The following is a 16,708-nucleotide window of genomic DNA, read 5'->3' as shown; positions in this document are numbered from 1 at the left end:
CATAATTGATTAAGCAAACCATGGAAATATGAATTGCGGAAATTTAAAATGAATTCTGATCAGAAAATTATCAAAATAAAAATTTATCATATAAATACTTAGATATTTGTAAGAATGAACAGCGTGTATGTGTGACTCCAGGTGTGAAGATAGAAAGGAGATTTTTCTTGGGCATGATTGCCAAGAAAGCACCGGGTTGGTCCAACATGGAAAAATTTGTTATGTTCCCCTAAAAGTTAAATAAACCTCTAAAATAATAGTGACTATGGTATTTTGTAGATTAATGTAATAGTGCTCCTTTACCTAGTAATCTCACTTACCAGTAGAAAACTGCAAAGACTGTTCCATTAGGATTGAATATGAAACTTGTTTCATGCCAGGATTTTATGGATACTGTAGGTACTTGAACTGGACTATTGAAATAGTTTTGTGTCTTACCTCCATGTCCTTTCATGGTATTGGCAGATACTGTCCTGGTGGACCTGATTCAGATTTTGAGTATTCAACGCAGTCTTACACTGGATATGAGGTAAAGTAATTTGAGGTTCTCCTGATCAAGTGTTACATTATTTTTCACCAGTAGCATGGTCTTGTAAGTACTCACTTTATTTAAATATTTTTTAAATTAATTTTTTCCCCTAATTCTAAAAGCTGTTCATTCAGACAAGGTATTTTCCATGGTTCAATTTTTTGTTGTGGTGGTGGGGATTGAACTCTGGGCCACTTTGCCACCAAGCTATATCTCCAGGCCTTTTTTATTTTTTATTTTGAGACAAAGTTTTGCTAAATTGCTGAGGCAGGCTTCAAACTGGAAATCCTCTTGCCTTAGCCTCTCTAATCACTGTTATTACGGTATGTGCCACTACACCCAACCATGATGCAAATTTTTAAAAATACCAAATCTGTCATTCAGTGCAAAGTCCCCTCATTCCTCTCTCCTAACCATCCTTTACTGCTCTTCCCCACAACAATTGGTCAGAGGTACCTGTTTCCTCTACATCCTGCAAAAACATCTTATGGGTTTGCGAATATGAATGTTTTTACCCTACTTCTTTATATAAAGGAGCATATCAAAACATAGTTCTGAACCCTGCCCTTTTCATTTCAGAACATGTCTCAGAACCTTTTACATAGTTTGATGGCTCTAGAGTATTCCATTGTGAGCAGGTAGCATCAAGGTTATTTGTAGAGGCATTAAAAACCATGTATATTTAAGAACTTTGTTCAAAGATTATTTTGCTACTTAAATTTTGAGTATGTTACACATCTGTATGAGTGTATAGCCTTTGATAACCCTGGGGATTCCATAAGCCTTTCCACAAAAGGCAAGTGTTATCCAAGGAGACATCCTGCCTTTGAGGTCCTGGACACTGGGTGGGGGACAAGGCTAGCAAGATCCTTCTCAGGTTTTTATTTGGAACTCTAACAAGACTAAGAAGGCAAAAATGAGATACAAACCATAGAGAATTTTAATTTTAATACAACCCTTCAGAACTACTTTTTTGTTTTTTAATTTGATGTGGATATAATTGAATGTTTTTCGTTTTTTGTCTTAGCCAACCTCTATGCGAGCTATCCGTGCTAGATATGACCCTTATCTACAGACAAGACACCGGATAGAACAGGTAAATTTTTAAAAAGCATTCTTTTAAATTAGATTTTTGTCCTTAATAAGGTATTGTTGCTTGGGCTGGGGTTGTGCCTCAGTGGTGGAGCACTTGCCTCACACATGTGAGGCACTGGTTTGATCCTCAGCACCACATAAAAATCAATAATCAAGATGTTGTGTTCATCACTAAAAATAATATTTAAAAAAAATAAGTTATTGTTGCTTTATTTGGGTTTGGCATGAAATAAAAATTATGTTTTCCCCCTTTGAAATTTTTAATATTTGTCTGAGGGAGGGAGATTGTTTAGTGTTGCACAGCCTGGTCAAAGATCTATTTTATTGAGAGACAGTATTATATTCTTTAAGGGTTGTATATTCTCTAAATTTCTTTCAGTTTGTAGAAAGTCATTTATGAAGTGTTTGAGAGCTTTTAGACAATTGGTGAATGAGTTAATTTTAGCTTCGATAAGCCTGGTCAAGAAGTATTATGACTGGTTTGCTGGGTGAGGACAGAGAAATACTGCAAAGTGGTGTGAGAAACTTTTGGGGTATGAAATTGTTTTATGTAGTGGTCATGGCAGTGGTTGTACAACTCAAATATGCAACAGATTTCATTCATTGTGTACTTGAGGTTAGTGGATTTTATTGTAAATAATTAACTCAGTGTTGCTGATTAAAAACAAGTATTGAATAAGTCTGCACTGTTCAAGAAATCTGAACATTAATGGATTTTTTTGGTTGTTTATACTTATAAACAATATATAAAATATATTGTTTATAAGTATAAATATATTAAAATATAATATATTAAAGTTTACTTTAAACTTGTCCAATTTTAAAAATATGAATACAACAGTTGTCATAGTTATATATGGTAGGGCAAACTTAAACTCTAAAATGAAAGTACATACCTCAGTCAATAAGTTGCTTCCAGGTTTATTTAACTCTATTAGTGAATACCCTGCAGTTCTCATTTCATGTCACTGTCCCGTAAGCATATGTGGGACTGTGGTACAGTATTGTCAGCAGTAGGAAAGGGCCTCACCTGGGTGAGCCTAGTAGTTGGGAAAAGTATGTTCTGAAGTGACTTTGGCTTTTTTTTTTTTTAGCCATGATATTTAACTTGTGTAAAATGTACAACTCTGTTTCAATAGATTGTGAATGTTTGTGTTCACCAAAAAAGAGCATGGGTTTTGTGTTATTATTGTTGTTTTTTGCATCTTATTCATTTATTTGGGTGCTAAGGATCTAACCGAGGGAGGAGCATGGGTTTTAGAGATTTGGAAGCTAACAGAACAATTCTTTTAGCTGTTGGTGCACTAGAATCAACTGAGTAACTTCTAAGACATGGGGCAGATTTTTACCTCTGGAGATTTTGCTTACATCTGGCTTAGGGTCCTCCTGGCAAGAAATTTTGCAAAAGCTGCCAGGGGATTTTGATGTATATCCCTTGTAAACAACCATAGATTCAGAAGTAGAGTATTCTTTTAGTGTCAAAGTCTAGATGTACACATATCCAATAGTTGTTGTTTTTTATAGATTGTTGTTTGCCATTTCAGAAACAAATATTTTTAAAGGTGCCTTTGTCTACAGTTACTATAGTCATTTTTTATTTGGTAAAAGTTTAGTTCATAATTTGGTTCTTTGACTCTGGTTTCCTCAAGCCTGAGATAGAACAAGAAACTTAAATACCTGTTTTTAAAAAAGAATCTTGACTTATTGTAATTGACAAAATGAAAGATTATGCTGTCCCTTAGTAAGAAGAGACATAGTTTTTTTTTTTCATCAATCAGACATTCACTTTCAATTTTTCCTCCAGAAAACAGGCTTGAGAGGCCACCTGTGCCCATAATCTTCAATTTTAAACTGCTTTCTTGATTTTCCTTCTAATCTAGTGTTTTTGTTTCTTCTGTTACTTGATATCCTGATGAGGTTGTATAATCATAAAAGCATAATTGTTTAATAGTCATAAACGCATCTTCCTTAATCCCCAAGGAATACCAGAGTCTGGCATAAAATACATGATCAGTGAATATTTGTGTTGTATTTTATCACCTTTACTGCTTTCTAGATGATATTTCTGGTGTTTTTAATTTCCATTTAACTCTGAAGGTATTGGAATTAAGCCTCTTATTTTAACTCTCACCTTCACTCATTTGATCAGTAATTGTTTTCTTTCAGACTTAAGTCTGTTTTCTTATACACAGAATTAGCTAAGTGTGTTTAATTGAATCTCATTTTTGAACTATAATTGTGAAACAAACACTGCCAAATAAAATTAGAAGTTTTGCAATAGCCCCTTAGAGTAGTTGCCTAAATCTTTCTAATGTTGATGATAAATTTATTTCTCTTTTAGTTAAAGCAACTTGGTCACAGTGTGGATAAAGTGGAGTTTATTGTGATGGGAGGAACATTTATGGCCCTTCCAGAAGAATACAGAGATTATTTTATTCGAAATTTACATGATGCCTTATCGGGACATACCTCCAACAATATTTACGAGGCTGTCAAGTAAGAAATCCTTATATTTTTTACCCTGTTCAAAGTAATTGTCATTTTGTCCTCCTAGCAGCAGCCTCTGAGAACGCTTTTTAGCCTTCATCCATGGTCTTATTTCCTGTACTCTCTCCTGTTTTGTGTGAAAGGATTATTTTCATTGAAATAATCTTAAAAAAAAATTGAATACGGCCCATTGATGTAGTAGTGTTCTCAAATAGAGTCACAGAATGTGGTCTCTAGAAGATCTTTTCAGACTTAGGCTGACCTAAAACTATGGGGTCTCAACTAAGACTTCTTTTGATTGAACTGGACTTTTCAGCCCACCTAATAAGAGGACTGGGTACTTACTATCAGAGACATTTAGCTGTTATAAAATCTAATGACTGTCATTTAAAAACTTAAGTTATCGGTGACTGTTAGTATTAGTAATTTCTGTTTATGAATGGGCTCCTGTTTCATGCTACTATAACAATACCTGACACCAAGTACTTTATGATGAACAGAAGTTTATTGTTTCATTGCTCTGGGGACTGGGATGACTAGTATAAAGGTGCCAGCATCTGGAAAAGACCTTCTTGCCATGTCACCACCATGGTCATCATGGGTCTATATCAGAGCTGAGGAGGAAGGGACATGAGGAATGGAAAAAGGGAAGATATTTCCATTTGCTCTGTGCACAGGCATTGTGATAGGTGTTTGATTCACTTATTTAATACTAATAGTAAGCCTTGAGTTAAGTATTCAGATTATCTCTGTTCTTCAGATGAAGAAACTGAGGCACCTTGCCCAGAGTTGCACAAGTTCATTGGTGGGGGATTGGGGACTACACTGTAGGCAGCTGTGCTTCAGAGCCTAAACTTACTGCAGTGGTAGAATCTGCTAGGTGGAAAAATCTAAATGAGTGGCTTTGCGTGTGTGCGCATGTGCGTCATCAGGGCTTGAAACTATTGGAAGGAAATGCTCAGTTTTTCTGATGTATCCACCACCTCAGGATTTTTTCTGGCTTCTCTTTTATAAAAGGTTAGGGAGTATTATATAGCTAATTACATGGTTCAAATAGTGCCCCTCCTAGACTTTTTTGTGATGGTAAGTAGGACCAGATTTTAAGTGGAACTAAGGGTAGCCTTATTACCCATATGAAAGCAATTCTTGGCACATAGTAGGCTTAGGTAAACTTGTGAGAGGCTTTTGAAGGAATGATCAAATGACCTTGGTAGGTTTGCCTCTTGGAAATGGGGATAGAGATATTGTTTTAGTCAGCTTTTTTGCTGCTGTAGCTAAAGGACCCAACCAGCACAATTATAGAGGTGGAAGAGTTTATTTGAGGGCTCATGGTTTCAGAGGTCTTGGTCAGTAGAAGGCTGGCTCCATTCCTCAGGCCTCAAAGTGAGGCTGACATCATGGCAGGGTGGCAGAGGGAAGCAGCTTACGTCACAGCGATCAGGAAGCAGATAGAGAAACTCCACTCTCCAGACACAAATATATGCCCAAAGCTATGCCCCAATTCTCACCTCTTCCAGCCACACCCTACCCCTTCATTACCACTCAGTTAATCCCTATCAGGGGATTAAATCACTGATTGGGTTAAGATTCATACAACCTGATCATTCCTCCTCTGAACCTTCTTGCATTGTCTTACATTTGAGCTTTTGGGGGACACCTCACATCCAAACCATAATAGATATCTTTGTGTACTGTCCCTCTTTCCCCTATAGCTGTCCTCGAGTTTGTAAAAGAAAAAGAATAGAGGGGCTTTTTCTTAAATTTACTATCTTGGGTAGCTCCAAGGCCTGTTTGAGGAACTCGCCGCTGGACAGTGCATGGTGAGCAGCCTTTCATTCGGCTGACCCTAGGGAATATGACAGGTGAGTTCTGTGACCTCAGTCATGTGATCTGTTCCCCAGGGGCTTGGAAGCAGGACGAGATGATGACTATTTTTACTGCTCATTCAAAACCTGATCATTCATGGATATGAGTCATGCTTAGTAAAATGCTGAAGTCTTCAAACTTTTAAGGAGTAATGATGTAATCCAGCTCATTCCTCTTAATACTGAAAGATCAAACTATAGCTTAGAAAAAAATGTGACTTGAGGGAACAATTACCTCAGAAGGTGACTGACGGAAATTCATTCAGCTCTGAAAATTCTCTGGGGGTGTGATCTGTCAAGACCATTTAATTTTTCTTCCTGAGCTTATATATACTCCTTTCTCAGTGTAGATTTCTTGAGTCGATGATCTTGCATATTGAGTAAAATTGAGCTATAAATATATTAAATGTTTGCCTGCCCCCTCCAAAAAGTCTGCCACACACAGCTTTCTACAGTCTGCAGTTTGGTCCCTTGAACATCTGAAGCAGCCAACTAATTTGATCTCTAGGATGCAGCTAATTGACACTTTCATCATTTGAAACCCTTTAACAATTTTGCTTTATTCTTGGGAAGTTTTATATGTGCAGAAATGTTCTAGTTTCAGATGGCGTTGGAGTGTAAGTTATATGTCACTAGGGTAAAAATGGGGTTTTGTGTGATGGCTAGCTAACTCTGGATGGCAGTGTGTTTGTCCAAAAAGCCCTTGGAGAACAAAGCCTCTTTCAGTGGCAAGTGAGGCAAAGCCAGCATTGTTATTTCTGTTCTTGAGTTTACCTCAAGAGGGCAACACACACTTTACTTTCAGATAAAAATTTGTATATGATTTGAGCCCTCATTGTGACAGATCTCATGAATGGCTCTTAGGAAATAATAAAAATACAATCCAGGAGCCATAAAACCCTTCATAGTGTCATACTGAGTCTGCCAGCCCACACTCCATATTTTGCTCTGGTCACCATACACTGAGACAATGTGGAAAAGCCAATTTTGGACTCTTTGTTGCTTTGTTTTAATAGGGTTTTTGCTGTAATAGGGTTGTTATTCATTCTTAGAGAAACAATTGTGTTATTTGTAGAAGTAGTAGTCTGATTAGCATTAGAGAACAGGAGAAAGAAAATTATTTTCAAATCTTAGCATCATTGGGAAATAAGGAACAGCCCAGAAAAAAACTGTCTTTGAAATGCTATGTTTTGTTCAGATTCTTTGGATTTTACCTTGCTATTGCTGTCTTGCATATAGGGTGTTCAGGAAAGCCGGTTGGTTTACTAGGATAGCCCCCTTCCTCAAGGATGTAGGTAATAAATTTCAGGTTCATCTTATTGCTAATTGACGTTAGTTGTTTTTGCTTACTAACCACACTGGTGTAACACTGATTTTCACAAGCCTAGAAGGGTGTTTTTAAAGATTCATTTTAAACTAGGTTAAAATTACATATTGTGACAGATGAGTAAACAGTTTTTTTGTTTGTTCGTTTGTTTTTAATTTTGTTGTTTTATTTGGTACTGGGGATTGAACCCAGGGGTACTTAACCAGTGGGCCGCATACCCAGCTCTTCTCTTAATTTTTTATATTGAGACAGGGTCTCACTATGCTGCTGAGGCTGGCTTTGAACTCACGATCCTCCTGCCTCAGCCTCCCAAGTCACTGGGATTACTGGTGTGATCACTGCCCCTAGCAAATCAACAGTTTTTAAGGTTAAGAGTTTTCATTCAAAACAGGGCCCAGCTTCATTATTAGCTCAGGTGTTTCTGTTTTCCTGTGTCTAATCTGAGTAAAGGTCTACTTCTTAATGTAAGAGGAGTCAGGGGAGGGAAAGCCCCGACAAGGTGAGTCTGGTTATCATTTGTGCAAGTTAGTACCAAGCAGTGCACAATATCCCTGTGGATGGAGAAATTGGAAAGCTTAGTGCCGGAGGTCTGTTCAAGGTCATAGCAGACAGGGAGGATTCACTGCATCAACACAGTGCTGACCACTCATGGCTGTCAGCTACTCTGAGACTCCCCTGTAGTCTCTGGAGAGCATCCTTCATTGGTGTCCACCATCTCCTAAAAATCATGGCTCTGGAAAAGGACCATCAGTGGGCTCTGAATCACCCATTCACCAGAATGCATATGTTGCCAAATAACTCAGAACAGCCTTTTAGAAGAGTTTTATTCCTTTTTAATCAGCTCTGCCCAGAAGCAGTTTTACATTCCATCTTTAATGCTCCTTGGCTGTTTTCACAAGATGCAATTTAAAAGGGTAGTTACCCATTAAGAAGTGGGTGAGTCACACATTCTCCGTTGGAATTTTTAATTGATTTCCGTTCCTTAACTCTTCCCCCCCCCCCCCATCGATGACTTTAAATCCTCCAACTGTGTCCTTATATGTCTTAGAAAAGACATATAGAGTGCTAGGGAATACTGGGTTCCAGGCCCCAAATTAGATTCATAGACTTGCACAGCTACGAAGGAAGCACAAACAACCCACACAGGCTTGAAAGAGCTAGGACTGGCTCTGCACCAGCCCTCTTTAGGCAGGCCTCAGAACCTCCTGTACTCCTTCCCCCTCACTGATGTGTTGATTACTTCCTTCCATCGCTACCTCGGTTTTCATAGACGGCAACGAGGGTCCTTAACATTGTCTGGCCAGCCAGGATACAGACTTGGTCAGGTTTTGGTATCAGTGTGGTGCAGCCTCAACAAAGCAAATAAGAAATTGTTTCCTCTTCTGTCTTCTAGAGGAGCTCATGTGAGACCAATGTTATTTCTTCCACAAGTGTTTGCTGGAATTCTCCTTATGGGAGATTTAGGTGATTCACTAATTCCTTTAACAGATAGATACAGGGCTACTCAGATTTTGTTTCATCCCTGCCTGCCCTTTTTAGTAATTTTTTCAAGGAATTTGTTTATTTCATCCAAGTTGTCAGACTTGGGGATTATGTTTATAGTATTCTCTCAGAATGTTCTTACTCTGTAGGAACTTAGTGATCACCCCTCTTTCAGCCCTGGTGTTGATTCAATTACCTTCTCTTTTTTTTCTTGATTGTTGTTCTTTGGATGTTGTTTATTTCTTCTCCATTTATTTCTGTTTTTATTTTTATTCACTATCTTTGGGTTTTCAGTGCTCTTCCTTTTCTAGTGACAAGTTGGGTATAGAAGCCTGGCCATTGTTTTCGACCTTTTTTCATTTCTTATAAATATTTACAATGCTGTTTTTCCCTCTAAGCACTGATTTACCTGAATACCCGCATTTTGATACTTTGTGTTTTAATTATTATTCATTTCTAAATATATTTGATACTCTATTTCTTATTTGATCCATGAATTGTATATCCATGAATTGAAGCCTACTCAGTATTTCCATTCTTAAAATTTATCAAGATTTATCTTGTAGCACAGTACATATTGTCTCTCTAGGTGATATGGCATGTGTATTTGAAAAGAATGTGCATTCAACGGTTTAGGTGTTAAGTTCTGTAAGGATCAGTTCAGTCAAGGAGGTTGATGGTGTTATTCAGATGATATGTTGCCTTCCCATCACTATAACAAACACCTGGGGTAATCCACTCACAAAGAGAAAAGGTTGATTTGGGCTTGCTCAAGAGTTTTGGAGGTTTTAGGCCTTGGTCAGTTGGTCCCATTGCTTTTGAGACTGTAGCAAAGAAGCACATCCTGGCACACAGTGTGGCTAAGCAAAGCTGCTGCCTCCTGGTCAGGACATAAAAGACAGGAAGAAGGGGCCAGGGTTATGGCTCAGTGGTAGAGCACTTGCCTAGCATGCATGAGGCACTGGGTTCAATCCCTGGCACCACATAAAATAAAATAAAATAAAATAAAATAAAGGTATTGTGTCCATCTATAACTAAAAAAAAAAAAAGAGGAAGAAGGGTCCTCGATCCCACAGTGTTCTTGGAGAGCAGCCCTCCGTGACCTGAAGGCCTTCACTGGGCCGTGCTTCAAACTGGGCCAAGCTGGGGAGCAGGCCTCTCATTTGGGCCTTTGGGGAATGTTGGGTGGTAGCAGATAGTCCTGGTCTTTGGGATTTTTGTCTTTTTTTTTTTTTATTCTTGTCTAGTTTTATCAATTGCTAAGAAAGAGGGATTTCAAAATCTCCAACCCTGATTCAAGAATTGCTTATTTCTCCTTTTAGTTATTTTAGTTTTTTACTTCATGTATTTTGAAGGCTTGTTATTAGGTAAATACACATTACTGTTATGAGTTTCTAATTTATGGATAAAAATTAACATTTTATAATTTCAAAATGTCCTTTTGTAACCCTAGACTTGAAGTTTTCTTTATTTTATATTAATTCAGCCATTGTAGTCTTGTGTGCTTTCTGTTGCCCTGTGTTATCTTGTTCCGTTCATTTACTTTCCACACACATGTACCTTTATACTGACAGTGCGTTTCTTAGAGACTGTAGTCTGTAGTACTTGGGTCTTGTGGGGGATTTTTTCCAAAATTTTGATGTTGTCTTTTTTTTTTTTTTAAAGAGAGAGAGAGAGAGAATTTTTAATATTTATTTTTTAGTTCTCGGCGGACACAACATCTTTGTTGGTATGTGGTGCTGAGGATCGAACCCGGGCCGCACGCATGCCAGGCAAGCGCGCTATCGCTTGAGCCACATCCCCAGCCCTTGATGTTGTCTTTTTATTGGAATGGTTAGTCTGTTAACAGTTGATGTAATTATTGATAAATCAGTTTATATTGATGGTTGAATTTACATCTACTAGTTTAATTTTACTCTTACTTTGGTTTTCAGTAGGAAGAATAATATTTTAATGAATACCATTATTGTCTAATTCCATATAATGTATTTTTTCCTATATCCTTTAACAGGGTCTGTCTTCTTAAGAGAGAGGATCTCTTATGTCTTAAGAATAGAAGACACTTAGTGAATGTTAATTGAATGCAATGGAAAGAGCTTTGTATTAAGAATTGGGAGGGCCAGGGTTATGGCTCAGTGGTAGAGCGCGCTTGCCTAGCATGTGTGAGGCACTGAGTTCCATCCTCAGCACCATGTAAAAATAAACAAAATAAAGGTGTTCTGTCCATATACAACTATAAAAAAAATTTAAAAAAAAAGAATTAGGAAACTTAAGTTTTTAAATGTTTGTTGTTTTTTTTTCCCCTTGAGATGGAGTCTCACTATGTTGCCCAGGCTGGTCTCTAAAACTCCTGGGCTCAAGCCATCCTCCTGCCTCAGACTCCTAAATAGCTGGGATTATAGGTGCCCATCATTATATCTGGCCATGCTTATTTCTGTTATTACTTATCATTATTACCTGGTATAAATCACTTATTTATACCATAAAAATGAGGTGGAACTAAATTGTCTCTGATATTATTCTGTCTCTGACATCTGTGATTCAGACATTTCTGTTGAAATGAGAATTTTTATCTAAAAGATGTGTTTACAAGTTGTTTTTCATTTAGCAGTTACTTTCTAACAATGACAAGTTTTCTGTAATGCTTTTATGTGTATAATCTTCAAATTTCAATGTGGTTATAATAAATAATGTAACATCTGATGTTTTTTCTTTTCTAATCAGCATGTTGATTGGGATTATAAAGTGGTGTGTATGTGTGTGTGTGTGTGTCCTGTAGAAAGAGAATAAAAAATGTCACGGGATGTTTTTGTATAATAAGCCTTGTTGACTAGCGTGGGTAAGGCATAATGAGTTTAGACTCTAGGCTACGGTGTCTTCAGGTTGGTTTTTCATAGGTAATACTCATTTAAAAACCAAGATTCTGTTCCTCTTTTTCCTCACCTGTGTTGGGCAAGACCAATTGACCAATATCTCAAAAAAATAGGGGTGGGGAGTTATTCTTAAATTCCTTGAACATATCAAATACCCAGTTCTTAAATCACAAATATCACTAACGCAGCATTGGGTGGAACACCACAGTTTATTGAGGAATTTTCCAGATATAATCATAGCAAAAAAAGGAATTTGCTACAACTGAGGGATTATAACAAAAACAGGTGTTCTTTTGCAATCCAGACAACTTTGGCTCTGCACAGAAGTTATAAATTCTACTGACTCACTTTGGGACTATAGATGCTAAAAAGTTTGTAGATTATGACTAACGAAGGTAAATATTTCTTTTGTGTGCCATTTATTTACTTCACAGTTTGCTTTGAGCAGTTAAGTTTGAGGGCTTGGGTTGTCTGTGTAGGTAACATCATGTCGGCCTTTGGGGACCCTGGGCCTAGAGCTCCTTAAGTTTTCAGGTAGTCCTAGACTAAGGCACATCCAGTAGCAGAAATGACCAAGTTTTGAAAGAACTGCAGCAGATTGGTAGTAATGAGAGGTTCTCTTTGATGCCACAGCCTTCTTGTAAAGAATCTAAAGGAGGTTTCCAGAAGATAAAGGGATTTTAAAAGCAGTGTGCTGTCTCCCAACAGTGCCCTGCTTGAGGCCTTTAGTGCAGGAGACGGTAAGTGATAATAGATGCTACTTTTACAGGCCACTTGCCTCTTTCCAGAAATAGAAGCACTCTTCCCAAGAAATCATCTATATCTATTTCTATTTCCACCACTCTGGCTTTTTGTTTTGTAGTGGTTTTTAGAGTTTTCTCTGTGTCTTATCCCTGCAGCTAGGTTTTTCAAGCATTTCTGGGATTAAAAACTAGTGTATTTTTAGTTTGCAGTATCACTGACCTAGGGAGGGTCCCTTTCTAAGGGTGGATAAAAGGAAAGATAACCGGTAAGATTGAGAGAGGCTGCTGTGGGAGTGAGGAGAGACCTCCTCTGTCCTCAGTTTCACCTATTCATTCTCTAGACTTCGAGCCCATTAGGAGCTTCCTGTCTAGGTGGAGAGAAAGACGTGTCCACAGATAAATAACAAGGCAAGCTATTGTAGTACGACAGGGTGCTTTGGGAGTGGAAGCACAGAGTTCTTACCCTGGGCTCTAGGAAGACGGCATGATAGGAGAGGTGTATTTAATCTGTGTTTTGAAGACTGGATAACATGGTCTTATTTGCTTTTAAATTCCAGGTTATTGTCCTATTTCTCTCCACCCCTATTCCTACCTTCTAATTATACAAAAATTCTGCTACCATTAGTTATTGACTTAAGTTATGCTTGCCAGAGAACATAAGCATCATTATAGTCGCCATCACTCCTGTGGCGTACAAAAAAAAAAAAAAATAGCATAGGATTCAGCATAACCCCACATCAATAGGAGGTGTATTAAAATGACCAGGTAGTACCACAGAAAGACAGTGAAATTGGAATCAGAACACCCCAGTGCAAGTCCTTTGGGGCTGTAGATACCGAAAAGCTTATAGATTATGACTAACGAAGGTGAAGTCCTGGCTTCATCTCTTAGAAGTTAATACATTTCCTGTATGCCCAAGAACCTAAGAAGTCTATGGCCTAGGGAAAATAGAGGAATTGGCAGAATTAATGAGTTATTAGACTATATAAGGCATTAAAATATTCTTAAAAAGATACTGTGAGCTTATGGGAGGCGTGGCCTCAGCTCTGTTCTTTGGGAGATTATGTCCTTCATTACTTTTGTTGTTCAGATTTGATAAGAATTTCTACTTAGTTGCTTTTTAGGTGAAAATACAATTCTGAAAAGAAACCTAAAATTTTGACTTTTAACAACTTTAATTAATTTGTTTCTGCCTCCATTTCTGCTTCCTGCAGGAGATAATGTCCTCCCCAGAGTAAAGATCTTTTTGAAATGGTGTTAAGTATTTGAGAGTGAGGTTTGCTTCTGCCTGTGCTGTGTTCTGGCTTGTGAAGAGACCTTATCATCCCTGTAGCAGCTTTCCCCACGTGTCCTCTCCTGGGCCTTTGGTGACCTGTGCAACAGGAAGATTAGCTGGGAAGTTTCCCCTTTCTTCTAGACAAATTCCCGCTGGTGTAATTGCCTACCCTCTAGTTTGTCCCAGTGGTACAAACTAGTATTGTGCCACCTGGCTCGCTAACTTAAGGGCATCACTTAAGAAAATAAGAAATACTGCAGGCTTTTTTAAAAATATCAGCTAATAGGGGAGGTTATGATATAATTTCAGAATGCCTATTTTATGACATTTCTCATTTACTTTTAAAAGTATACTCGTTTAGAGTTTTCTGCCCTCTGTTTTCATCAAGCATCATGTAGTTTGCTTTCTCCATGATATGTACATATTTATTTTGATTTTTTCAAAAAGTTTCCCTCAAGCCCAGTAATTGCTGCTGGAGGAAGGTGCGTTTCATTTATCCTGTGGCACTGTGTACTCCTCCTTACTGATGTCGTGGTACCTGCCTGTTTGAGAGGCATGGAACTTTCTCATTGTCTTGTTTCAGAGAAGTCAACGCCTGAGTGTCCTGTCTTAGGCAAGATTTGTTAAGACGTGAGCCCATTTTTGACTAGTAATTCATCTTTTAATAACTCTACTCATTGTTTACCTTTTGACATGTTGCCTCTGAGTAAAACCTCATGGAACATAGAAATAAAAAGCCAAAGAGTTTGGATGTCTAAAATGAAAGACTTTAGAGTTAGTCTTCCAATTCACTGATTCTTAACTGTCTTAATAATTATTATTCATATTCAAATAAGTTCATTTTTACTAACAAGTAAGATGAAGAAATGAGCCTGAGTAGTTATAAAATTGGGGAAATTTTGTGATTTTTACTTTTCCCACAAAGAGCTACAAACTTCTTTAGAAAGAAGGAAAATAAAGACAAAAATAAATAAATGAATGAATACATAAAATAAAGAAAAGAAAGTCTCACTTACCCTCTTCAAAGAATTGAGAAAGTTGTAACAGTGGGCACTGAGAAGAAGGAGGTCAGAGATGTTGGGGAGGAAAGGTCTGCATCCCCAGCTGCATTGTCTGAGCAATGTGTTAAGGGACACGTGGCAAGGATTTTTAAAGGAGGTGGCCCAGCTTCAGATCCTGGTGTGGATTTTATTAGCTCTAGACCCTTGGTTGGACAAGCTGTTTATTCCCTTTGAACTTCAGTGTCTGTCTGTAGAATGGAGATGATAGGGCACGCCACAGAGAGTTAGTGGGAGACTCCATACTGATGAGTATTTGGCCGATGGTGGCCTCTGTCCAAGTGAGCTCCTGTCCCTCACCTCACCTACCCACTGAGCTAGTGATCTGACTTCTGTGTGCCAGCACAAAAGTTGTTAACTCAAAAAACTTAAATCTAAAGTGGTATACTAATCTGTTACCTAATTTAAATGAGTACTAAAATTTTTTCCCAATTTTATAAGTTATTGCTAAGGTTAAACAGACTTGGTAAAAAGACTTCTGTGTATATAGAAGACATTTAATCTAAATTATTGCTATGATCATTGCACATAACTCCCTTTTCCCTTTTGTTTCCTTAAGACGACTCTAAAATACAGAATGGGAAATAAATAATGCAGATGGTTTTAACTTATGTGAAAAATGGTTGCTAGGAATTGAAAAATAGATTTTCATAGTTGAAACCACTGTTTTCCGGGAGATGATTGTTGCAGCATGCTGCACGAGGAGAGTAATGATAATGAAGATAACATTACGATGTGCTAGTCGCTTATGTCAGTCCTGTGAGGTGCAGGTTCCATTATTATCTGCACTTTGCAGATAAAGATCCAAAGCACAGAGAGGTTAATAGCATTCCATTTGTGTAGTTAGGAATAGCAGGGCCAGGATTTGCTCAAGTCCATGTTCTTAACCATTGTCTCACACTGATAGAACTGAGAGAAGGCAGTCCTCTGAGTGGGAGTAAATGACCCAAAGCTGCAGCAGGTTTGTTGTTTTTACATTTGCTCTACAGGTATTCTGAGAGAAGCCTCACAAAGTGTATTGGAATTACTATTGAGACTAGACCAGATTATTGTATGAAGCGGCACCTAAGTGACATGTTGACCTATGGCTGCACAAGGCTGGAGATTGGGGTGCAGAGTGTCTATGAAGATGTGGCCAGGGATACCAACAGGTAAGGTGGCAAAATGATCTTTCACAAGCCTTCCTCTCCCGATGATTCTCTCTGCATGCATACCAGTCTTCTCTTCTCTCTGGCTGGCTCAGAAAGAAGTTTGGGTTCCTCCTTTCCAAGTCTTTCCTTCTGTTCATGCTCTTTAGTCCATCCTCTCTTCCCTTTGTTTTCATTCTTTCTTGGTGGATCCTCTTCTAGTAGCCTGTACACATACTGGTACCACTCCCTGCCCTTTCCTGTGGAGGAGCAGGACATGGGATGCAAGGTCAGTAGCAGCAGTAGGTCTGCAGCAGGAGAGAAGGCCAGCAAAATTGGCAGAAAGAAAAGGGTTTAGATAAGAAGGCAGTTGGATGATGTTTAAAAAATTAGTTTTTGTGAAAATGATTTCTTTTGTTAGGGAAGTAGAAAAAAGTTTGAGACAATGGGTATGAATTAGAAAGTGTAAAAAAAGGAAAGACTTAAGAGTTGGTAGAGTCCAATGAAGTTCTCTTCCCCTAGAAATACACATTGAACTGAAGAGAAAAACTGCTGAAGAGCTGCCCTCTTTCCAGGCTGTGCTAGAGAAGTCTCTGTGGAGAGGCAAAGAGAGTTTCTCCAAGGTCAGGGACACTTTCTGAAGAAAATTATATCTAAACTAGAACTTAAAGGGAGGAGAGGAGTTCCGTGTAGAAGAGGAAGGTTATTTTAGGCAGAAAGAAAATACCATCAGATTCCTGAGGATGGAACTGCATGGCAAGCAGAGGACTAATTAGGAGGGGCCCTAAGAGATGGCCTCCGGAGCCAGGCCCTAATCAGCAGACAGGCTGTGAACTAAGATAGGAA

The 16,708-nt window shown here is 38.2% G+C and overlaps 1 protein-coding gene across 1 annotated transcript in view; it reads left to right on the top strand.

Moving 5' to 3' along the window:
• Elp3 (elongator acetyltransferase complex subunit 3) overlaps positions 1–16,708 on the top strand; it is an 81,407-nt gene that overhangs the window by 13,680 nt on the left and 51,019 nt on the right. The window contains exons 5-8 of the mRNA XM_005337216.4: positions 466–529; positions 1,557–1,625; positions 3,966–4,120; positions 15,725–15,886. Coding sequence (XP_005337273.1) covers positions 466–529; positions 1,557–1,625; positions 3,966–4,120; positions 15,725–15,886 — 450 coding nt within the window. The remainder of the gene's footprint in view (positions 1–465; positions 530–1,556; positions 1,626–3,965; positions 4,121–15,724; positions 15,887–16,708) is intronic.

The sequence above is a fragment of the Ictidomys tridecemlineatus genome, chromosome 14 (assembly GCF_052094955.1).
Source record: "Ictidomys tridecemlineatus isolate mIctTri1 chromosome 14, mIctTri1.hap1, whole genome shotgun sequence".
Lineage (NCBI taxonomy): Eukaryota > Metazoa > Chordata > Mammalia > Rodentia > Sciuridae > Ictidomys > Ictidomys tridecemlineatus.
This window is presented reverse-complemented; position numbering and strand designations above follow the sequence as displayed.